This window comes from Ochotona curzoniae, unplaced genomic scaffold (assembly GCF_017591425.1).
Source record: "Ochotona curzoniae isolate NIBS_2020 unplaced genomic scaffold, NIBS_Ocur_1.0 contig_899, whole genome shotgun sequence".
Classification (NCBI taxonomy): Eukaryota; Metazoa; Chordata; class Mammalia; order Lagomorpha; family Ochotonidae; genus Ochotona; species Ochotona curzoniae.
In genome coordinates, this window is record NW_024466605.1 from 3556260 (window position 1) to 3582494 (window position 26235).

The 26235-nt window shown below is 38.2% G+C and overlaps 1 protein-coding gene across 1 annotated transcript in view; it reads right to left on the reverse strand.

The window, feature by feature from the left end:
* UNC5D (unc-5 netrin receptor D) overlaps positions 1–26235 on the reverse strand; it is a 525876-nt gene that overhangs the window by 11806 nt on the left and 487835 nt on the right. The window contains exons 14-16 of the mRNA XM_040994252.1: positions 23490–23639; positions 15312–15476; positions 3554–3732 (exon numbers count right to left, since the gene is read on the reverse strand). Coding sequence (XP_040850186.1) covers positions 3554–3732; positions 15312–15476; positions 23490–23639 — 494 coding nt within the window. The remainder of the gene's footprint in view (positions 1–3553; positions 3733–15311; positions 15477–23489; positions 23640–26235) is intronic.

A 26235-nucleotide genomic window follows, 5' to 3' on the forward strand; every position in this document is an offset into this window, starting at 1 on the left:
TGTGCTTCCCACCCAACCTCCTAATACTGTGCCTGAGAATGCACTGCAAGATGATCAGAGCACCTGGGTCCCTGTCATCCATTTGGGAGGCCAGTGAGGAGTTCTTGGATCCCAGCTTTAGGCTGGCCAGTCCTGGCTATTTCAGAGATTTGTGGAAAATGGAGTAGCTCTGTCTCTATAACTTTAAAATACACAAATTTTTTAAAAAGATTGATTTATTTGAGAAGCAGAGAGTTCCCATTTGCTTGTTCATTCCCCAGTGCACACAACAACTGGGCCTGATCCAATCTGAAGCCAGAAGCCTAGAGACCAGTCCAGGCCTCCCATGCAGGTGGCAGAGACTCTACCAATGAGGCATCACCTGTTTCAGGAAGCTAAGTGTCTTACATCTTAGATACTAGGTTTAATACCTGGATCCACCCTTCCTGCCTCCTTCCCTTCTGCCCGCCCTTCCTATTTCTTCTCTTCCTTCCTTCTTTTCCTTCCTTCCCTATTTCCTTTCTCTTTCAACTTTGAAGAAGAATGTATGTCATTGCTATAGTAAATGACAGCATATGAGGAACGCAACAGGTTGCATAAAATAAGAGAATTTGCCAACATGACACAAGGAGCATTTGAGAGTCTGTTATTCGCCTTCTCCAAGCACCTAGCGTGCCAGCTCTGCTGGTGACCATGCCTCTGCCCTAATGAGCTCTTAAGGTAGAGCTCAATGAGGAGCCTCAGCTTCAGGTATTATCCCGTGGGCAGATCCACAGTATCAGAAGTCAACAAACTTCTAACAGTTGGCACAATATTGGGTGGCTGCCAGTTTTTGTAAATTAAGTTTACTGGAACACAGTCAAACCTATTTCTTGATATATTTTCTCTGGCTGCATTCAGGCAACAGCAGCAGAGTTGGATAGCTGCTGAGTCATTGCAACAGATCTCATTTGTCCTGAAAGACCCATATTTCCTATCTGATCTTTTACAGCCAGAAGTCTGCCGATCCCTAGTTTAAAACATCCTCACTCCCCAGTGTTACTACTTTGCTGTTACTTAGAGTAACAGCAAAGAACAAAGAGGAAGTTGAAGCATTTAGTTCTAGTCAGCAGCACTGCATAACTCTAAAAGACTAAGAAGTTGACTGCATGTATTGTAATAATAATTTTGGCACTAAATGTGAATATACCACTGAAGCTCTGCTGGCTATGAAGGGTCTTCCAAAAACTGTATGGTGGGGCCAGGTGTTTGGCACAGTGGCTAAGCCTTTGCTGGGGACGTCTGCATCCCATGTTGGAGTTCAATTCTCAGCTGTTCCACTTCTGATCTAGCTTCCTGCTAATGTGCACCACTGGGAGCAGCAGGTAATGATGCAGGCCTTGGGCCCTTACCACTCACCCTGGAGACCTGGATGGAGTTCTTGGTGTCTAGCTTTGGCCTGACTGAGACCCAGCTATTTGAGCTATTGCAGACATTTGGGGAGTGAACCAGGAGATGGAGTCAGGAGCCAGAAGCTCCATCTTGGTCTCTCATAAGGGTAGGAGGGGCTCAAGTATGTGAGTCTTCCTGGTTGCATTCGTGGAAAATGAACCTACACTCCAATGCAGAGTGCTGGTGTTCTAGCCAGCTTAACATCAATGCTATATATATATAGATAGATAGATATAAAATCTGCAATAATACTTTATATACATACAGTATATTTATATATAATTATATCAACATATACATTCATTATGTTTTATATATAAAATAAATTATACATTATAGTCATATTATAAATAATATATATGAATGTTATATATAATACATTCTATATATATATTGATAAAGTCACATTGTACTTATAAAGTCATGTTCTCTGGGGTAGTTATTTATTCTTGTTCCCATGTTGATGACAGTGAAATTACCATAAACATGCTGTTCATAGGTTAAATACGAGATATTTCATCCTTTGACAATGTTGCTGGGAAATACTCCAGCTGATCTTCTCCCATCCATGTTTGTAATCTTTTGTTTTCAGCATTTATTTCCTTGACACTGTGTCTACCAATAGATAGGGATTGCCTGTGTCTGAGCTCAGCTTTTTCTGGGGGCAATGCCTATCATCTTGTCTGTTCTAAGCCTGACTGCTTTTGGGTTGGGTCCTTCCTTCTGGTGTTTCAATGGCCTTGGAGGCAGGGAAAAGCAGGAAATACTATTCCATCCTTTCTTGGTGGACATCCACCCACCCTTTCAGAAAAGAAAGATTCAGGTAGGACGTGTGTGAAAATAAAATATAGAAAACAGAATGACCAAACAATCCAAATACTAAGAAAATGAAGCTTTTTGTTTGATTTTCAAATAAAGGTAGCAAAAAAAAAAAAAAGAAAGAAAGAAAGAAAGAAAAAAAGAAGAAAAAGGAAATAAGATGGCTCTGGAAAAGCTTGTTCTTTCGCTTCTGTTCTCCTGGGGTATTTGGGGGCTTAGGAGGATAGATTTCATTTGTCAGTGCCTTCTCCCAAGGGTTATCCTTCCAGCTGAACCAAATGCTACCTGCACCATGCACCAGGGTGAACATTAACCAAGCCCTTTCTTATCATACCATAAAACCAACTCTGTGGCTCCCTGTTCTGCTCTGAATTCTACAACCATGCCCTCAGGCAGAGGAGGTGTCTGCTTCTGCAGCACATGCTTGCACAGACACATGTAGCAATCTTTATGCTTCTTCATTGTCCCATGTCCACACCCAGCTCAACCAGCTTAATGCCCTGAACAGAGGGAAAGGTATCATGGGTCCTGCATAACACCAGATCATGAGGTCATTTGTTTCTGCAATGAAGGACACATTGGTGGCCAGTATTGTCTCGAAGGGTTCCTGGGAGAATCCTGAGTACATATTGCTTTGATTCTTAGCTACTTGTTTTGCAAAACAGAGCTTGAAACAGAAGTAATGTACAACCTTCATGCCTTGCTGGAGGCAAATACACAGCTGCTCCAATCCTTCATAACTCATATCCTTGACTTTCCCTTCAGACTCTTCAAAAAACAAACACAACACCCTTGTCAGGCAGAGTGGCCACCCTTGAGATCCAGAGGGTTCCTAACTTCTCATCTCTAAGCAGATTAAATACTCTCTTTCCTTTATCCCAAACCCTTGTCCTTGTCATTCTGATTGGCCCCGGGGAATGGTGCTGAAACTGTTGGTAACAAATCATCCCCCTTGCAGGCAGCATGTGTCCCCATAAGGATTACCTGATGCTGGGGAGGAGAAATTTACTTTGTTTCAGCATCATTCACATTTCTCAAAATGAAATAGTGTATATTTCCATTGGGGTAACCTGGACATGGGACCAGAACCAAAGCCAAGCATTTCTATAATGTCCCCGAAGGCAGAATGAGGTGGCAGGAAATACCACATACAGTTCCACCTCTTGTGCTTTTCTCACTTAGTGAGACCACAAAAAAAAAATACAACCCATGTTGTCCACAAAGTCAGCAGGCCTGGAAAGCACATGACTTTCTCTCTGGCCAGCCTGGTTTTGTAAGTTTTCAGAGGCCCAGCATTTACTCAGAAGTTGCCCCCACCAATTACCTGTTGATGCTGTTTTTCTGTGCTAACATCTGCCAGTCCTTGCCTTTGGCGTTAGGAGTATCGAATGTAGCACAAATCCTCTGTCTGATGGAGTAGGGGATTTTGAAGGCTTTGGGGCCAGTCTGTGCAGGGAAATTGCTGTCCTCTTGTGCAAAGAAAGTGATGGTTTCTCTTTCACTCTGGGAGGGAGACAAGGAAAGCAGGATCACTTACAGCTGAATACATCAGTGATCAACAGTTTTCTCTGCATATGAAAATCTGCGTTACACACATGCATGCAGTGGCTGCCTGTTCTGATATACTCTATGAAGTGTTTTGACAAGTTTCTTTCTCTTTTAAAACAACAGTGAACTTCTCCAGGAGTCTAATAAATCCTGTTAGAGATTTACAACAGTTTCTTCCACTCAGGGGAGCCACAATCACCAGCTTCCAACATTCAAAGAGCTGGCAGTTGAAAGCATGAATTACATCCTTTGTGGTTTGTTTCATTTCAGGTTCTCAAGTTACATCTAGAATTGGTTGGAAGAAACTACCAGAAAATACTTTTTTTTTTTTTTTTTGGTGCGGTATAAAGAATGATCCGCTCACTAATAGTTACTAATGACCAAAGATGTCCAGGCTGGTGGAGCAGCTGGCTGGGGAACACCTGCAGGAAAGCTGCAAAGGAAAACCACTTGTATGATGCTCACTTGAAGTTTGCTGCAACCCTCAGTCCTGAAGTGTGCATTTTGTTTTCATTTCAGAATTACTTCACTTTGGTAAAGCAGAGTCAGCCAGAAGTTACAGCCAGTGTCTAAACAAGCCTGTGCTGATGGATGGGCTATGGATGTCTCTGCTGTCTGGCCACCTTGCTTCTAATTTGCAACCATCCAGACAGAATTTTCTATTTTGATGCAACACAGCTAAATCATCATCTCTAACACAGAACCACACAGAAATGTAGTGGGCTGCAGAGATGGTTAAGCTTATGTGAACTGAGGTGTAAAACTACAAAATTCTTGCTTGAATGGTTCTTGTGGACTGCACTGATGTTTGATTAAGGCCTCGAATTAGATAACTTTGAATTAAGAGGTAGAGCTTCCTCTGCCTGACCTAGGCAGGAAGTCCTCCAAAGAGAGGGAACAGATAGCTCTTGGAGATAGGCCTTCTTTGGGCCCGGAAGAAAAGAAAATGTTGGAATTTTTTTTCTTTACTATATATCTGTATGTATATAATATATAATATAAATTATATATAATGCTATAATATGTAGCATATAATATGTTACATATAACATTGTTATATAACATATCTATAACATACATGCTATATTGTATATGGTATACATAATATACATGCTATATATAATGTACCATATAGGCTATACATAGTATATCATATATTTATATATATCATGTTATACACAATATATATCACATAATATATTATAATGTGTTCTATGTTATATATCACATAGCGCATATGTCAGTATATGTCATACATCACATACATGTCATGCTATACATCATATGTTACATATATACGCTATATGTTATGTGTAAAATGTTAAATGTTATGCAGCACACATGCTATATATGAAATATGTTATACATGTTATATATTACATATGCTATGTTATATATCACATGTTGCATATTATATGACATATATCACATATTGCACATATTACATATTCTAATTATGTATTATATTTTGTATGTGGTATATAACAGTATATTACATATAACATTGTACAGTTTCTAACATTATATATGGTATACATAACCTGATGTCATATAACATATGGTATATATGGCATATTGTACAGGGTCTATAAGACATAGTGTATAGGGTCTATGACATATATAGTATATGTAACACATGGTGTATTTAACATATATGGCATATTTCCCATACTATATGTGGCATATATACCATATTTGGCATATTTACCATATTATGTATGGCATATTTACCATATTATATGATAACAAATTATATATAGCATATATACCATATTATATGTGGCATATTTAACATATATTTAACATATATATGGCATATTTACCATATTATATGTGGTATATTTAACATCATACAGCATATTTCCCATATTATATGTGGCATATTTAACATGTTATATATGGCATATATGCCATATTATATGTGGTATATTTAACATATTATATATGGCATATATACCATATTATATGTGGCATATTTAACATATTAGATATGTTATATTTAACATATTACATAAGGCATACATACCATATTATATGTAGTATATTTAACATATTATATATGGCATATACACCATATTATATGTGGCATATTTAACATACTACATATGTCATATTTAATCTATTATATGGCATATATAAAATATTATATGTGGTATATTTGACATATTACATATGTTATATTTAAAATATTAAATATGGCAAATACACCATATTATATGTAGTATATTTAACATTTTACATGTTATATTTAACATTATATATGGCATATATACCATATTCTATGTGGCATATTTAACGTATTACATATGTCATATTTAACATATTGCATAGGCATATACACCATATTATATGTAGTATATTATATATGGCATATATACCATTATATGTGGTATATTTGACATATTACATATGTTATATTTGATATATTATATGGCATATACAACATATTATATGCAGTACATTTAATATATTACGTATGCTACATTTAACATATTACATATGGCATATATACCATATTGTATGTAGTATATATGGCACATATACCATATTATATGTGGTATATTTAACATATCACATGTTATATTTAACATTGTATAAGGCGTATATACCATGTTATATGCAGTATCTTATATATGGCATATATGCCATATTATGTGATACATTTAACATATCACATATGTTATATTTAACATATTCTATAGGCATATATACCATATTATATGTGGTATATTTAACATATTACATATGTTATATTTAACATATTGTATAAGGCGTATATACCATGTTATATGCAGTATCTTATATATGGCATATATGCCATATTATGTGTGGTATATTTGACATATTACATATGTTATATTTGATATATTATATGGCATATACAACATATTATATGTAGTATATTTAATATATTACATATGTTATATTTAACATATCATATATGGCATATATAGCATATTGTATGTAGTATATATGGCATATACACCATATTATATGTGATACATTTAACATATCACATATGTTATATTTAACATATTCTATAGGCATATATACCATTTTATATGTAGTGTATTTAACATATTACATATGTTATATTTAACATATTGTATAAGGCGTATATACCATGTTATATGCAGTATATTATATATGGCATATATGCCATATTATGTGTGGTATATTCGACATATTACATATGTTATATTTGATATATCATGGCATATACAACATATTATATGTAGAATATTTAACATATTACATATGTTATATTTAACATATTACATATGGCATATACACCATATTGTATGTAGTATATATGGTACATATACCATATTATATGTGCTATATTTAACATATCACATATGTTATATTTAACATATTGTACAGGCATATACACCATATTATATGTAGTATATTTAACGTATTACATATGTTATATTTAACATATTGTATAAGGCGTATATACCATGTTATATGCAGTATCTTATATATGGCATATATGCCATATTATGTGTGGTATATTTGACATATTACATATGTTATATTTGATATATTATATGGCATATACAACATATTATATGTAGTATATTTAATATATTACATATGTTATATTTAACATATCATATATGGCATATATAGCATATTGTATGTAGTATATATGGCATATACACCATATTATATGTGATATATTTAACATATCACATATGTTATATTTAACATATTGTATAGGCATATATATCATGTTATATGTAGTATATTTAACATATTACATATGTTATATTTAACATATTGTATAAGGCATATATACCATATTATATGTAGTTTATTATATATGGCATATATACTGTATTATATGTGGTATATTTGACATATTACATGTTATATTTGATATATTATATGGCATATACAACATATTATATGTAGTATATTTAACATATTACATGTTATATTTAACATATTGTATAAGGCATATATACCATATTATATGTAGTTTATTATATATGGCATATATACCATGTTATATGTGGTATATTTAACATATTACATGTTATATTTAACATATTGTATAAGGCATATATACCATATTATATGTAGTATATTTGACATATTATATATGGCATATATGCCATATTATATGTGGCATATTTAAGATATCACATAGCATATTTCCCATACTACATGTGACATATTTACCATACTATATATGGCATATTTACCATACTATATATGGCATATATACCATATTATATGTGGTCTATTTAACATATTACATATGGCATATTTACCATATTATATGTGGTATATTTAACATATATATGTTATATTTAACATTACATATGGCACATTTACCATATTATATGTGGTACATTTAACATTACATATGTTATATTTAACATTATATATGGCATATTTACCATATTATATATGGTATATTTAACATATTACATATGGCATATTTAACATATTGTATGTGGTATATTTAACATATTATACGTTATTTTTAACATATTATATATGGCATATATACCATATTATATGTGGCATATTTAACATATTACATATGGCATATTTACCATATTATATGTATATTTAAAATATTATGTATGGCATATATACCATATTATATATGGCATATATACCATGTTATATGTGGTATATTTAACATATTATATATGGTATATTTAACATATATGGTTGCATATATACCATATATAACATTATATTATATATAATTGTGTGTTATATATCATATAAATATAGTTTTTTTTTTCCAAAAGCAGAGTTGACAGAGAATCTCATGTTTACTGCTTTACTCTCCAAATGGCCTCAGCATTCTGGGCTGACCCAGGCTGAAGTCTGGGGCCTGGATCTTTTTGTTTTCCACCTGTGTTGCCAAGACCCAACTATTTAGACCATCTTATGCTTCAACAGGGAGCTGGGTCAAAAGTGAGGTGGTAGTAACTTGAACTGCTGCTCACAGGAGATGCTGTCATTAGAGGCATCAGCTTAATCTGTTGGGCCACAATGCTGACCTCTGAGAATTTCCTATAAATTAGAAAAATGGCTAGGAGTTAGGAGGGAACCCTTGCCTAAAAGCAAGAAAGTCGGGTTTGAGTCCTAAAGTCACAAGAAACTGAACAATGCCAATATCCTGAACAAAACTGGGAAAAGATTAAGCTCCATATGAGGTTCCTAGCCGAACCTTGATTTTAGCCTTGGGAGATGGCAATTAGCATGCCTAGTAATGCAATATCTAGATGTCTGACTAAGCAAAAATTATGAGATGATAGATGGCTGTTGTGCTCTGCTGGATTTGTACTAAGTTGCCATGAGGCAAAAGAAAATTATGAAGAAGCTTCAAAAAGTTCATGGAAAATGAAATTAAAAGGTTGATTTTAATGTAGGAAACTTTTGATACCATGCCTATTATTTTAATACACATAGTTCATGAACTTTTTGAAGATCCTTCTCTATGCATGGATTTTAATATTTTTTCAACACTAAAATATTTTTTCAGTTCTAGTGAGTATGAACTTTTAGAGGTACTCATACAAAGGAAAATGAAGTATCATATCTGAAAAAAGGATGGATGAATGCCCAAGATCTCCTTCGTGTTAGGAATATATCTATTTCCTCCTTGGAGTCAATGCCCGATCATTCTGAGCTCCCCTGCAACCCCACTCTGGTATTACTTCGCTTCCTGCTGTGGGTATCATAGCCACAGTGACTTTTAATGCCGATTCGCCTGCACCAGAAGCCATCAGGCATACTTAGTCTGAGCTCAGGAATCTGTTAACTGGGGAAGCTAGCTAACGTGGAGTTATTCTTACTAATGAACGTTGATTTCTATCTTTTCTATAACCATATAGGACCATTTCACTCCAAGGGCTGTGTTGTAGAAACACAGTATCATTTCAAAAATTAGATATTAGACATGTGTGAGGCACAACATAATTCAAAACATGTATTATGTGGCTGGTGATTAAATCAGGTGGTGTTTATCTGCTTTTTTTTCTTTTTTGACTAAGGCTCAACAATCATGACTATACAGGGTACAGTATGACATTTCAACACAAATCAAATCGTAGTAACCAACATCCCCTTCTTCCTTTCATCATTCTACACTTAGAGGCCTTAAAGCTCATCTCCTTCAACCATCCATCAAATATGTAATAGCTTATTGCAAACTCTATGGGAGCATAATGTCTTAATCCAGCATTTCCAGAAGTGTTGCCTAGATGATATTTTAAGAATGAGCAGTCTCATGGTCAAATATATTTGAGAAATGTTGCACATTATTTCTTTGGAAATAAGAATGTCTTATTAAGTGAATTCTATTTAACGGTTTGAGGTTTTTTTTTTTCTTTTGAAAAGAATCCTTCTCATTGTACTTGAGACTCAGAGACACCAACAGAAATAAACCTTCCATCTTCTTGTTGATTCTCCTCTTCAAATTCACATAACCTTGTGGGGATGGGCCAGGCTGAAGTCAGGGGCTCAAATTCAGCGTATGTCTCCCATGTGTGTTTCAGGGCTCAAATGCCTGAACCTGCTTTCCAGGCTATACATCCCTAGGAAACTGGGGTTGGAAATGGAGCAGTGAAGCCTTGAACAAGGTGTTCTGATACATGTTGCAAGTATCTTATATGCCACCTTAACTGCCATGACAGGAGTCTTTCCCTTGACTTTAGCTCTATTCCTTGCTATATTATAGGTCACTGCTCATCAAAACCCTTCTAGTATCTGAGATTATCTTGCTTTACCAGAAAGAACATGGTTTATAAAAACCGAGAAAGACTCTGCTCAGGAGCAAGACTCGACACACCATAGATCAGTGACCATGGATGCCACATAACCTCTCTTAGTCTTGATTCCCTAACCAGTCCTTTTTTTTAAAAAAAAAAATCCTAACTATTAACTTAACTATGGAACTATGGAAAGGTTACCCAGAGAGTTTACGACAAAACTTCAACTAAACGTTGGATATGCTAACAACCCATACTCATTTCATTATGCCACTTGGCCTCAAGACAAGTATTAGGACAACAGAGAAAGGTGGTTCAGAAAAAAATTCTGAGTGATCTGATCAGTAATCTTTTAATTTTAGCGGGAAGGTTTTGTGGATAAGACATTTGAGTGAAACTTGAAAGGTGGCAGACACTGAGCAGAGCGTGTGTGTCAATTATTGCAAGGACAGTGAACAATTCTGAGAAGACATACAGGGTGGGGGTTGTAGAGCTATGAAATAAACCAACTCAGCTTCTTACTGCATAAAACAGGTTATTACATACATCATTTTTAAATCATGGTTTATAAAATTTTTAGCTTCTGAAAACGGAAATAAAGAAAGAATAGCATCCTTACTGATTTTCTGATTTTGAGTAAAGTAGAAACTAGAGGGAGGGGAAAAATTATTCAAATCAACATGGTAGTCATTACCAAATGACACCAAAGGGCATTCAGCTGAGGAAAAGTGCCTTGAAACTGACACTGGAAACATGAGAAGGGTTTCTTCCTTCAAAAAGCTGAGAAGCCAAACTTGCTTGTCACAGCCCTACGTACCTGGGGGTGGGTCAGCTGAGTCCCTGTCTGAACTGTTGGTAGAAGAAAGACTACCTTGATGCATCATGCCTTCAGAAAAAGCTGGACAAAGTAGTGTTGCTTAAAGATGAATAAAATGTTATGAAAACTGAATCTGGGAAGTCAATTTTGTTGTGTAAAATAACCTTCATTAAGTGGGACCCATTTTCCTTTTATTGTTTCCAATTTTAAATATTTTCTATGTATAAGGATGGAGTAGATGCTATTTTATGGAACATTTGTGATGCATTCTAAAAGACGTCTGGTCCGATGAATAAGATTCCTCTAGCTGCATCACATTTTTGGATTAAGTATGCAGAGGAACCAGAGCTTTCCAATCTCTGTACATTTGAGATAAACGGCTGCTACCTGGTTAGCAAAGGGAGTTATAAATCAATGAGAAATTCCAAGTGTTCTATTTTCCAACAGACAAATTATCATCCAACTTCTACCAGTTTTTACAAGATAAGAAAATTGCTCTAAAAATTGTAGCACATGAGATTCTGATTGAAGTCATTTAAAAATGGCTAGAAATATTAATAAGGGATACTAAAATACATGAGGATTCTTCTGCATCAAAAAATGTTTTGTTGTAGTCTGTAATCTTTAGACTGGAGATATTATTGCTTCATAGAGTATCGATTGGTAATGTCAGATAATTCAACAAAATTAAGTTTAAGGAAATGAACGTGCTGCAAAAAACAAAAAAAATGGCCCAAGTATGGTCATGCTAAAGAATGACAGGATGTGTGTTTAAAATCTTGTCAATGAAATATCTGATGGTACAAAAGTAGGCAAAGAGCAAGAAGGGGTCTGATAAGAATTTAAACAAATAATCAAATGCCTTTAGTGAGGAGGATCATTACATTGCACATTTAAAAATCAGTGCTCTATGTATGTATATACACATACATTATGGTTCCATTGCTAAAATTAAATTGTAAAGGGATAATTTATCCACATAGGATGATAGAGCTCTGAGTCTAAAAAAAATCCTCATGGAAGTATTTTTAAAGGGTGAGATGGTTAAAAAGTTAAAACAAACAAAAATATCTATTGAACGCTTCAGTGGTTTCAGTTCCCTAGAATTCTTGATTTTGATCAGTGAAGTCGTACTTACTAAGTTATCAAAACCATCTAAATGCTATCCTTTTCAGGGTGGATAAGAAGTATGATGTGCCTAAAATCTCTGAATGCTAACTCGTCAATTGATGCAGGTCTGTCTAGATTTGTGGGCTGCCTCTTTTAGACAATTGTGACCTGTCCATGATCTAGGGTGGGTTTAAAGAGCTCTAACAATTCACTCTGCATATAGGGCATGTGATATATTCTTAAATATTTGCAGAATGGACAGTTCTGGCCCATGACACAAATCATTGCACTCCATTCTTTGAAGAAAGTTCATATTCTTTTATGTATTCAGAATCACAGGAGATGTCCATGGGCATCTGAGTCCACACTCACAAGAGCCTTCTATTATGGTTAAAGCCTATGAAGAAGGCTGACGAGAGACTCCTTGTTTAGGGTCCTGAAATCACATAGTATATTCATCAACCTTGGATCTTGAAGTCAGTCTCTCAGTTTGGTGCCCTGGCTCCTCCCTCTCAATCTGCTCAGTGGACATGGACAAGAAAGCTGACCTTTTCAGAATCTTACACGTTGTGTAAAATTGTGATGGCAGTACTTCATCGACAGAGTTGTGATGGTTAGATGACAAATGTGAACGTAAAGGCAACAGTGCCCGAAATATAGCAACTTTCAAAGGTTGTTAGTCTTTTCGGTCATAGAAAAATAACATGTTAGACTTTTCTAAGACCTACTTTGTTACACAATGATGGATTCAGGCTGGGTCCATTTCTGTGGGAACACTTGAAACAACAGCTAAACTGATGCTTCCAAGGATAGAAGCTTCATGGAATGTCTAAAATGTAGTGGCCAACAGTGAGTAGCTGCGCATTATCATGCCCACCTCCCATTTGTTAGGAAGACATTTTGATGTCATCTTCACTTTTCACAGGGGCTGTAAACTTGCAAAGCAAGAACTGGGGATACGTTTGTGTGTATTAGCTAATATTTCTTCCATGTGCTTCAGCAACTTAAGCAAGGAGCAAAGGAACCAGCATGACTTAACCCTACTAGATCCTAATGGATGAATTTCCTGTAATAGCACTTGCTAATTCCCAATGTAGAGGGGTCTTTTAAAAAATCAAAATCTTTAAACCTGAAATCCTTTTGTTAATCTGTTAACAGACATTTAGGAAATTTGGAATTGAAGCATCTTTATGTTCTACCTTTTAATGCTTGCTTTCAAAGCAGCTCTTCTTCGATTTTTCTTTTGTCTTTATTTTAAAACTTGCCCATGGTTCTGACTTTGAAATCCACAGTGTTAAATAAGTCACGACTGTTCAAGTAAGAGCCTCTAAAAATATCCTACCGTGGGTTTCTCCATCTACCTTCCCCACCCAAACTACTTTAGCACATAATGCTAATTCTCAATAATGAATGCAAATACTGCGTAAACATGTCAGTGAAGACAGCTATCAATTTCAAGATATAATCCTTTGGAAAGCCATTTAGTCTTTAGAAAAACTATTTGGGGAATTAGCAATACTCATTTTGCATAAACAATGAATTCAAATGAGAACAGAGAGAAGTAACGTCAGATGGCTACAACTTCTCAAAGCATTAAACCATAAAGTTGGGTAGTTTGTATATAAATGTGTTAAACTGTCTATCAAGTATCCACAAATAAATTATATGTAAGTAAATAAATGTGCATATCTAGGTATGCTATACAGGGAAGAAAGGAGATATTTCCTCCACTAGTTAGGATGCCTTGGTTTAGCAGGTTAAAAGGAATCTCTTATCTTTTGGGAACTCTTGTTTTCTTACCCTCAAATTACTATTCAGGAGGGATGGCTCTTGTCTGCTGTACAAGCCTAAGTTCAAAGCCATGAAGCCATTCAGTAGTTTAGGGCAGATCAAAGCCATGGCAGAGATCTGGTGTCTTTTTGAGAATGTTCCCAAGTGAATTCTCCCTCGAGTTTCATTTTAATTCTGCCCTTCGATGGCAACATGATCTAGTCCTTTACCCTCTTATTGTTGTTCTTGCTTATTTTCTAGCATGAGGTTAGTACCTGTGCTATTCATTAAACTGATGAAACTAGGTGGCATATGGGGGAAGCTTGGGTCCCAGTGTGTTGGTGTGCAGGACCCTTACAAGATGCAACTGAGTGGGTCACTGGAGATACTGCTCTGAGGCAGGATTAAGGCAGCTCTTGTGGGACCCCAAGTTATTGCTGGAAAGGTATTAGAGACATGTTTTGGGTTTCACCACATGATTTCTGTCTTGCACGGCAACAGCATCCGCCATGAAATCTCCATCAGCAGACCTCAGCGGATGCAGACACACTGTGACTACAGTATCCCTCTTTTCTTTACAATGTTCCCAGCCACAGGCATTTCATTACTGTAATAGCAGATGGACTAGGTTTAATGGGAATGTGAATTACATTAGCTTGTATAGCATGATAAGATGCAAGAAGACAAGGGACAGGGGACCCAAAGAAGAAATAACACACACGAGATAAATAGCTTCTAGCAGACTAGTCAGATCAGCGAAAACAACCAATTTATGCAAGGGTGATCCTGTTGTGGTCTGTATCTTCACCGTCCCAACCAAGTGTAAAGAATCCCAGCTTACATTCTAGGTTTATCCTAGTTTACAAAACTGCTTCTCTGAAGACCCCTCCACTAAATCTACATTGCAAGAGGTGAACTTTCCTTCCCACTAGGAATTTCAGCCTGAGGAAAAGCTTGCTTTCCTTAGAAGCAATGAGGTTTGAAAGAGCTTTGTGCATTGTGATGAATCGCATGGTAGATACAGGTCTAGCTGCTTTACTGTTCTGGTCATCACTCAGAAAGGAAGTCAAACAATCTGGACATCAAGTACTCACCTCTAGGATTGATGTCTGCACTTGGAGGATCTGTTCATGGCCTTTGAGCTGCCGGATGCAGATTTTGCAGGACAGCTGGGTAGTGGTGGGTGTGTAGCGCTCAAGAGAGAAGGCACAGTGCAGGGGCTGCCGGTTACTGCTCCACACACGGGAGAATGGAACTTCCTGCAAGTGGAGGAGAGAAGAAGGGGCATGGTGCGCAGAGCTTGGCTGAGATGAATGGGCAACAGGAGAGCCTTCATAGCAATAATTACAGTGATGGCGACAATGATCACAGCAGATAACTGCCTAAGTGACATTGGTGGAATGTGGTAGAAATAATATCCCAGCATATGCCAAGCCGTACTAAAGTAATTAATGTCAATTCCAATTGATAACATTTGAATTCCAAAACCACACTGTGAGAGCTCACATCGCTCTTGGTGACATACACAATTGGAGAAAACACCATTGAAAATTAATCAGCATAGTTTTCCACTAAAAAATAAGAAGAAAAAATTTTTTTTTCCTGTAGCAGACTCCTGTGGTTCATCCTTCCACTCTATGCCTAAGGTAGGATGATATCTTCTCATTGAGCAAATTATGCTCGCAGACTCATTGGAACTTGGCCTTATGCTATCAAGTCCTACCACCATGTCAGAAAGCAGCACTGTCAGTGTACTGAGCCTAAACATAGTTACCTCCTGCAAAAAGCACACATACAGAAGAGGAGCCTTTAAAACTTTCATGGAAAATGCACATTAGGAAAACCACAGGGCATGGATTTCAAAACGTTTTCAACCAAAATAGACACATTTTGATTATATTTTCCAGAAATGCTTGGATAAATGTTCCCTCATCCTTGCACCATACACACAGCCACCGCAGATGCAGTCTACTTTGCACTCTCCTCATTTGTTCAGTTTGGCCAATCCACAATTACACAATAAGATGTCCACTAATGGCCAGACACATACTGAATAAGCAATAAGAAAAAACAAATTAGGTTCACTTGTTACTCTCGAGGGATAAGCAGCAAAAGTAATTTTTACTAAATGAGGAGGGAAATTATAAAATCTATGCAGATATCTCATTATTACTTACCCTAGCCACTGCCTGCTACCAATTGGACTGTGCAGAGGCTGGTTACTTTAGAATATGTCATCAGTATATATAGTTTTTTCAGGAACTAAACAAGTCTCTCTCCTTCTCAAATGTGACTGGAGTCCTCGGTGACAATCAAGTAGGTTCAAGCTCCATCAATCCTATTCCTCAATTTTTTCCCCTCTATTTCTCACCTCCTTAATTTGCCTTTTTACATGTTCTGAAAAAGCATACCTTTCTAACAACTGTGAAAACGAAAGGTGGCAAAAGACGCCTGACAGGTGATGAAGCGAGCCCAAGTTAAAAGACCAAGAAGCATTATTAAAATCTAGCTGACTCACTTTGAAGACTTTTAAGGGTAATTTTAACAATCAGTGAGAAATTGGAATTAAGAGTTTATTGTGGTATTATTAAAACTTTTTGACATCTATGTATAAAGTCTTTAAAACGTACCTAGAAAATATGCAAGTACCTAAAAGTATGCAAGGTTTTCTACACTGATACTGCAGAGAATCCAAAGTTGCTGTCTTAGAAACTTCTACAAAAGCAACCTGGGAAGTTACCACCAGCAAGGTAGCATGGGGAGGTTGTCATCTAGAGAAGGTGCTAGGAGAAGCTTTCAGCTACCCATCAGCAAGGAGACCATGGCTTGACATCATGTCCTTGTATCACCAGTAGGGCAGAACAAGTGCATCTAATGGTGACTCTTTCCCTCTTTCTTTCAGGAGAGATTCATGGAGAAAGTCTACTCTCCCCCTCTCCCCGTCTCCCTCAAAACCCCAACCAGTGGTAGACAGTACAGCAGAGTACACACTTGATGGGAAGAGCTCCCTGAAGCTTTCAACAATGTTTCAACTTGAACCATGATACTTACTTTAAGAGCTGCACCACTTCTTGTCATCTAGTCCCACCCTTTGCCAATTTCTCCTCTGGATGTAAACCACAAGAAGCTCTTGAGTTTAATGTGATTCTGTATCTCCTGAGCTCCCTATGACATCATCCAGGTCCACATGCAGGGGTTTTATCTCATGATCATCAGTACTTGGCATTACATGTAGTTCTATTGGCCTTTATTTTCTTGAAAACATTACCTTTGGAAGTCGTGTGCTTCCATCTCTATCCCCCACCCCACAGCTCCTCTCTCTGATTTTCTTATTCACATTATTCCTTCTTACAGTTAATAAACAGCCTCTGCTAGATGGAGCTTAGAAGGAGTCTGGGGTTTGACAGAAGAAGGAAATTTGATTGACAGTTGATTGACAGTCTTCAGAGAATAACATTATGGTCTTTCTTACCCAGAGTCATGGGTGGGATACGTTGATGTGGCCAGATTGCCTAAGAATTCTGTTTTTGTCACATACTTCTCTGGCTCAGGGCTTACTATGGTAAGGTGCCAGCCAGCCACATTAAACTTTGTGTGCTGCCTGGTCTCCATGGGCATCTATCATCTGTTGCCCTTCAGCTTCAATTTCTATTCTCCTCTATTACTCCTCAGTAAGCCAACTTCTCCAAATCAGCAGAGTTTTTTTGTTTGTTTGTTTTTTGTTTGTTTGTTTTTTACCTACTTTGCACTGTCTCCTTGGACTAAAGGAATAATAACATAGGGTGACTCTGGTTAGCAGCTGTTTTGCCTATCTAAGATGGCTTAGCTTAGTTGAAAGAAGGAAGTGTTGGTTTTCTAAAACTGAAACTTGAGTTATTATAACATAGTTCAAGCATTTGGTCTTCAGGACAAGGCTGAGCTCAAGGACTCATCCTTAAACACACTTATGTTTCCAGCAGTACACTGATATCCTTGGTATAATGCTCATTTTCTTAAAGAAAAAAAATAGCACCACTTACTTACAGAAAAGTGTTTCCTTCAGAAGCACTTTCTCTATTTCATCCTTAAACATGGGGAGAAGGTAAAGTATGCCCACTGCAGAAATCAGCATTCTTTACAAGAAAGACATAAGAACACACAGACACACACACACACCCTCTTCTCTTTGCATTACGCTGCACACAATCAAAACATTTAACAATCTGATTATGAGGCAGTCTCCAAGGAATGGTTTTGTTGTTGACTTGAACAGCAGCTACCAATAAATAGGTTCTTGATAAAATATTAAACAACAATAGGATTAGAAGCACTGTGATTGGAGAAGCTTTGGAACAATCATTTTTGTTTTCATGCACTACCCCCACCACAAACAAAACAAAACCAACAACAACAAAAAACAATTGAATACAGCCAAGCCCAAATCACCAACCCACTCAGTGATTTGAGGAATTTGACAAGTAATATAGGAGGACAGCATGCCCCACACTTAAAGGTGTTTACAGTTCTGGAAATGTTTTCATTTGGATTCCCATCAGAATTTGCTTCCTAGCAGATGGAGAGAATGAACAATGAGCATCACATCCTAGCAAGGGACAGACACTTGAGTTTTTCAAAAAATCAAAGCGCATTGAAATGACGGCTGCTTTCATCTTGGGGATGGGACAACCCAAACTTGTGCTTTGCTGGATTAAAAAATAAATAGCTGATTTTTTTTTGACAGTTTTCCATCCTATAGCCAGCAAGGAATCAAGGAAACCATAATGTAGTAGCTCTTTGGTTTAAGTAACCTACAGAGAACATGATTGCTTATTCCTAGAGGTTGATTGTGTGGCAGGAATGATTAAAGACCCCAAATTGTGGGGGAGTCAGAATTCCACTTTCTATGAACTTTTGGGAGTGCCCTCATTGTTGGCTTCTTAGAGTCATGATTGAAGGTTAGACAAAGGGGAAGTGAATGACAAGGCTCTCAGAGGGTATCGGGGCACTGACTTGGAAGATGATTTGGACATTTACCAGTGGAAGGAAAAGACCTGTCAGTGATACCAGGGAGAGTGTGATTTCTTGTCTCCACAATAGCTCTCTGGGATAACAAGAAAAAGGCCCTGTTAGTTCCCAGCCACTAAGTCCTAATGAACAGCCATTTTCTATTATCCATGCCAAGTTTGTCAGCACACAAGGTGCTGAACATAAGATTCAAGCAGACTGAATATAAACCCTCCCCAAAGTGCTTGTATCCGATGCCCGGAGCAAGCACAGCATGGCCATTAAGCAGGGCACAATGTGTATTCACTGAAGCTGTGGAATTTCAAAGATGACATGGGCCAGGAAATTGGTGGTGGGGTGGTGAGGAGAGAGGATGAACAGAGCGGAAAGCCATTTGGGGTAAGAAAAATGAAGTGGAAACACAAACCCAGTGGCAAGCCTCCTGATGCAGAGAAAACTAAATTGTTTCTCAGGCTTCTAAACCTCATTCAAATTATGCTCAATTACAACAGGCAAATATTTATACATGCTCACAACCCTCATGTCATCCAACCCATCCCAGCAGTAAAGCTTGGGTTTTCTCGCCAGTCAAATCCCCTTGACTTTGTGCTAAGGGCGCTAGACACTTAGCCTCCTGCCCACGGCTCACTTAGGTGTCTCTAGTGCTTGAATAATTGCTTAAGTGTTGCTGCAAAGCAATGGTTCTTTCTTCTGAAGTTTTATCTTGAATTGTTAAACTTAATGGCTACCTTGGACTATGTCAGTTGTATTTGATCCAGTGGAAGCAAGTCCGTAAAAGGTATAAATGTTAATACAAAAAAAGTGTGCATACTTATCAATGCTTGTTTTAACCATGCCATGCTGTCCAATTTGGACTAGAAACCTTGAATATTTCCAACAGAGGAAAACAGTCTTAGATCTTAAATACTATCAATAATGCATTCTTTTTTTTTTTCAAAGAAAAAGTCTTCCATAAGAAATTGTGCTGAATGTGAAAGAAACAAAGAGACTTTGGGGTATGAAAGATGTACTGCTTCTTTCCATTATTTGAAAGGTAGAGGAGAGATGCTAATTTTCCATCTACTGGTTTACTCCCAATTGCTCACAACAGAGAGAGCTGAGCCAGACTGAATCCTAAGTTTCCCACATTCATGGAAGGGGCCCAAGCACTTCGTCCTTCTCTTCTGCCTTGAAGGGTGGTGAGACGTTTCTGTATTAGTAAGAGGCTAGATTACAAGCTCAGCCACGACTTGGAATAGGTACTTGGGACATGGGATATGGGAATTCTAACCAATGACTTCACTACTGCACAAAACGTGTGCCCTGATGCCTCTGGAAGTGCCAAAATTTGACATGGCATGAAAAGTATAATAGCAAATTTTAAAAAAAGCAATCTTGTCATTTGTAAACTGAAGCTGAGAAGTTTAAAGAGTTGGTGGTTCAATATTTGTGTGATGATCATGGTACAGTTAAGGCTAATGTGGGCCCGGTGCGGTGGTACAGTGGTTAAGGTCCTCGCCTTGCACGCCCAGGATCCCATATGGGCGCCAGTTCTAGCCCGGCAGCCCCGCTTCCCATCCAGCTCCCTGCCTGTGGCCTGGGAAAGCAGTCGAGGACGGCCCAAAGCTTTGGGACCCTGCACCCGCGTGGGAGACCCGGAAAGGCTCCTGGCTTCGGATCGGCATAGTATCGGCCTGTTGCGCTCACTTGGGGAGTGAATCATCGGACGGAAGATCTTCCTCTCTGTCTCTCCTCTCTGTATATCCGCCTTTCCAATAAAATAAAATAATAAAACTCAATCTTTCAAAAAAAAAAAGACTAATGTGACGTGGCTTGTTCTTATTCTGAAAGGTGATTATCCCATGTAGGGCTTTCAAAACGATTATGAGGACAGCAAGGTTAAAGACCCCACAGAGCTTTCTACAATCTTCTGTGGATGACACAAAAAGCATGGAATTGAAGCTCAACGTGAGTCCAGACTGATGGGGAGTGCAGTAGCAACCTTCTCGGAGTTAAGGAAATCTGCTGGCAGGTGAAAACCCAGATGACTCTGGGTTAAGAAATTATGATATAGGAGCCAGTGCCATGGCATAGTAGGCTACACTTCTACCTTTAGTATCGGCATTCCACAGGGGCATCACTCTGAGTCCTGGCTGCTCCATTTCTGATCTAGCTGCCTGCTTATGACCTGGGAAAGCAGTGGGAACGTGGCTCAAGTCCTTTTGGCCTATGCATCCATGTAGGAGACCCTGAAGTGGCTTCTGGCTTCAGATTGGCTCAGCAATGGCTGTCATGGCCATGTGGGGAGTGAACCAGAAGATGGAAGATCTATGTCTCTTGTTCTCTCTGTAACTGCCTTTCTAACAAAAAGGAAATAAATGAATTATGGTATAGACAACGGACTGTGACAGTGCTGTTCACAGATGGCAGTATTTTTAACTGATAAGAGATGCGATCATTCTAGGCATGTATTCAAAGTCCTTAAAAATGATCCAGACAGAACCACTATAGTTCTAGAAAACTTCAATGAAAGACATGTATATAAAGGTACAGATACTCTTGTAGAGTATTTTGACAAGTTGGTGGCAAGTTGATTTAAAATGTTACGTTTTTCATTGCGGTTCTGAACTGGTTTTTCCTGCTATACAAAAGGTCCTCAAGTAGTTTAAAGTATCTAAAGTATGAAAAATCTATGCATGGATTTCAACTTTTCAAAAAGATTTATTATTTAGAATGGTAGAAATGAGAGATTTTTCTATATGCTTGTTCATTCCCCAAATGTTCAGAAGGATCAGGACTGGATCAAGAGTGGAAAGCTGAAACCAGAAATCCCATCTGGATCTCCTACGTGGGTGACAGGGCCGAACCACTGGGCCCACCCCCTGCTGCTTTCCCACGTGTGGGGCTCAGGATCAGAGGTGGAACTTTTAGGGTTTTAATAGGTGTCCATATAGGATGCCAGCATTGTAGTTAGGGGCTTGTTTATGACTCTAGCACAATGCTAACCCCTCAATTTATTTTTGTACCAGAATAAACATTCTTCTAGAGGCCTACTTCAGGGTTCTGTTTTTGTTTTTCTACATGAAAATTACAGATTGAGAGAGTAAGCTCCCATCTGCAGATTTATTCCCCAAATGCCCACCCAGAGCCAAGGCAAATGTCTCAAGGCAGGTCTCCCACGTGGGTGCCAGGGATTCAGTTATTGGAGTCTTCACTGCTGCAGAGTGAGAAGTTGAATCCAGGTACTCCGATAAGGGATGTGGATGTACCAGGTAGGCATGCCAAATGGCCGCCTCTTAAACTTGTTCAAATTCCATTCCAGGAAACCACTGTTACTCATATGAAAGGCAGATTGACAGAGAGATAGGAAGGTCTTCCATCTATTGATTTATGTCCACTTGGCTGCAACAGCCAGGGTGGAGTCATGCCAAAGCCAGGAGACAAGAACTCCACTCTTGCTTCCTCCATGGGTGGCAGGGGCCAAAGCACTCAGGTCGTTCATTGTTGCCTTATCAGTCACATTAGCAGAGAGCTAAACTCGAAAGAGCAGTGGCCAGGCCTCGGACCTGCCCTCTGAGAAGGGATGACCCCTCCTTCCCATGTATGTTGCAAGTAGAGAGTTAAGCCACTGTGCCACAACACCTACCCCCACCTTCCCAAACTTTCTGAGGTGCTGGGTTTCCAAGTAGATTAAAAAGAGGAAATTACAAATTGAAAAGCAGAGAAAAGATACTCTTTAGAATCTGTTTATAATTCTATATCTTGGTATAAAATTAAGATCCATGTCTACTTTTAAAAAAATGTAACACATTTGTCATGAACTTTTTGAGGATCTCGTCCCCAACATGAAAGGATAAATATCTCATATTCATATCCTCCTGGCCACAGCTCCAACACCCATGACCTTCAAGAACTATCTCCCTAAACATACAGTTAATTCATTGCTGGCTAGCATTACGACAATGACTCATAACAAAATGATTCCAGTGAAGACCAACCATAGACATACGTTGCCTTTAGGATTTTAGCTGAGCCATCTTCCACCTGCACTGAGCAACAACTCTCACAGCAGAGAGGAACAATGCCACGTTCCCCGACTAGCAAGCACCTGACTTCCCCTCTGTTAGAAATGCGTGGCTTTGTGACAGTGTGTAGCCCATACTCCAGGACAGTTCTGAGATAAGCTTCGGCCTCTGACAGAGGACATTTGAGGACCTTGGTCAGATTTCTGACCACATTTGCTGGGTGAGGCATAGTGGATGGTGTTGGGAGACCCATGTGGCTGGTACCTGGCAGGCAGTGAATGGTTTAATTCTCCAGAGGAAGGGTGGGATATCCAACACGGAGATTTGCAGGCTAAAGGTGTTCCCTTTGAAATGCAGCAACTTTGGTTCCTCCAGGAGCTGCCCACCTTGATGCCTCTCATCGGAAACCACTTCCTGCAAGAAAGGAAAAAGTAGACAGGGACCATTGTGAGGCAGCCAGTGTTTCCGACACCCTCACTGGGGAAGCAGGTGTCCCCTACCAGGAGTCCCTGAGGAGGGACAAACCATCTATTAGGCCATCTGTCATGAACATCTTCCAAACCCCTTTCAAGGTTCAAGACTAACACCAGAACATTGCTTAGATAAAAGGATATGGCGAGGGGCATGGCATAGTAGGTTAAGCCTCTGCCTACAGTGCCAGCATTCCCTTCAGGGCACTGCTCTGAATCCTGGAAGCTCCACTTCAGATCCAGCTTCCTGCTCATGGCCTGGGGAAGGAGAAGAAAATAGTTCAAGTCTTTGGGACCCACGTAGGAAACCTGGAAAAAACTCCTGACTCCAGATTGGCTCAGTGCTGGCTATTGAGGCCATTTAGGAGTGAACCAGCAAATGAAAGACCTTTCTCTGTCTTTCTCTCCCTGTAACTCTGACTTGCAAATGAAAACAAATATTTGTAAAACGGACATGTTCTGGAGCAATGGCGGTTCGTTATAATTTGTGTTGCTTAAGCTTTTATGGTACTATTCTTGAAAACATCATCCCTGCTTCCAGATTAAGCTACTGTTGAGTTCCAAATGCCATGCCATAATAGGATGCTTGTATTGCAAGCAGTAGCTTAATGCACTGCGGCACAAGGGGAGACCTCTGATATTTATTCCTCTGACTCAAATGTTCCAGAATATAGGCATCATGCTTATTTTGTAGTAACAGTCACATTGGTCATCATACCAAAAGAAGACAAAATAAGTTGCTGTTTAGTTAACTCAAGATCAAAAACGAAGTTTTCTGGGATAGACACCTCTGCATCTTTTACTGAGAGATTCTGATAATTCTATTTAATACCTTTAATTGGCTTTAAAATGGTGGTGCTTACAAGTGTATTGTAGAGATAAATAAAATAATGGGACAAATATATATTATTTAAAATGTTACACACTGTGGGCTAAGACTTCCATTGTGACTAGAGAGAAGCAATCACCCTAAATCTATGTTTAAGATCACCATTAATTGGCTTATACTTTCCTTGCAGTGCAAATTAAAAAAAATACAAAAGCTCAAATTCTTTATGCCCTATAGCATTTCCAGAGTTTAAAAATAAAGGGTGGTGAGAAGTAATGAGAAAGAGTTTAGAAATACAGCACAACTTGCATTTCAATTAAAAACCAGTAATAGCCACTTGGCAAGCTACTTCATTTTGAGGCTTAAATTGGAATGACATTAGTGAAACAATTCTAAACATTTCAAAGGAAAGGCCACTCAACTCCTCTCCTACTTGTACCCATTAACTAGCAGGGGAAAGGAATGATTCAGATCCAATGTGGATTTGTCCATCTCTTTGCCCTACCTGGGAGGGCTTGTTTCTTGGGATTCTTGGGTAAGCATTTAACTCTGGGATGGTGGAACTGTTTTTCACATGATGAAAAAGTGGTAGTTGAGTGGCTGCTAGTGCGCTTGCACTGCAGCTGCTGGGATCCTGGAGCCGATGTGTCTAATTTCAGTTAAATTCCAACACATGGTCAGTGCTAGATTGTAAATTTCCTGTTGGACGTAATCGCGCAGTAGCTGGTAGCAACCGTCTACTGAGTACAAGAGAAGGAAAGTGTCCGAGCTGGAATGGAATCCATTCTCAGTGTTTACTTGGGTGAGATAGTAGTCTTTTTGCAGGTGCTGCCCACGGATTCCTTCTTTTGGGCTTGTCTAAGTGTCAAGCATTCAGACTCAGAGGGATATGGAGCTGGCTGAAATGTGCCAATTTGGGTTGTGGTGCAGGGAGAGTGGCAGAGCAGGCTTAATAGTGTAACAAAACCCCTAGATTGTTACAGTACCTATAAACCTTAAAGGAGTGGCCAGAGGAAAGTGGAGGGACTAACAGAGGAGGGGAGACTCTATTTGAACTTGATAATCAATACAGAGGTTGCTCCTAGGGGAGGAGGAAGAAGTCATTCTTGGTAGGAAGCAGCCAATGCACCAATGCAAGATGGCCAAATGGAGGGGAGATAAAGGCAGGTGCCAAGTGTGCAGCTGGGGTTGATGATTATGATGCTGAAATTGTCATTCATTTTATTCTGGAGTAATACTGACATACATAAGAATCTCCTGGGTGCTACATACACTCTAAAGGGTACTATTCTTGCAAAATGAAGATGGGGGGTATATAATTCCAACAACTGTTGCATGTAGTCTTTGGTGAATTATACTTTTTTTTTTTTTTTGGTTTTAGTACCTTACCTGAGTTTATTTATAGACACACTAAATAATTATCATGAGAATATGTTAATCTCCTTTTGCAATTATGGTACAAGATTAGAAACAGGTACTCATAAGAAATGGGGTTTATTAAAACCATATTAAAGCCACAGTATAATAACTGTGTTGACTCTTCTAAGTATATTTGAATTAGACTCTCCAAAGAATACTCCTTTTCTTTAAATCTAACTCAGTGTAATTCCTAGGGAAGCCACCTGATACCAGGAGATGAAGTAACTTATTGGAGATCATGTATTACTTAGCGCAGTGCCAGGCTAATTTATGGTTTAGAAACCACATGGAA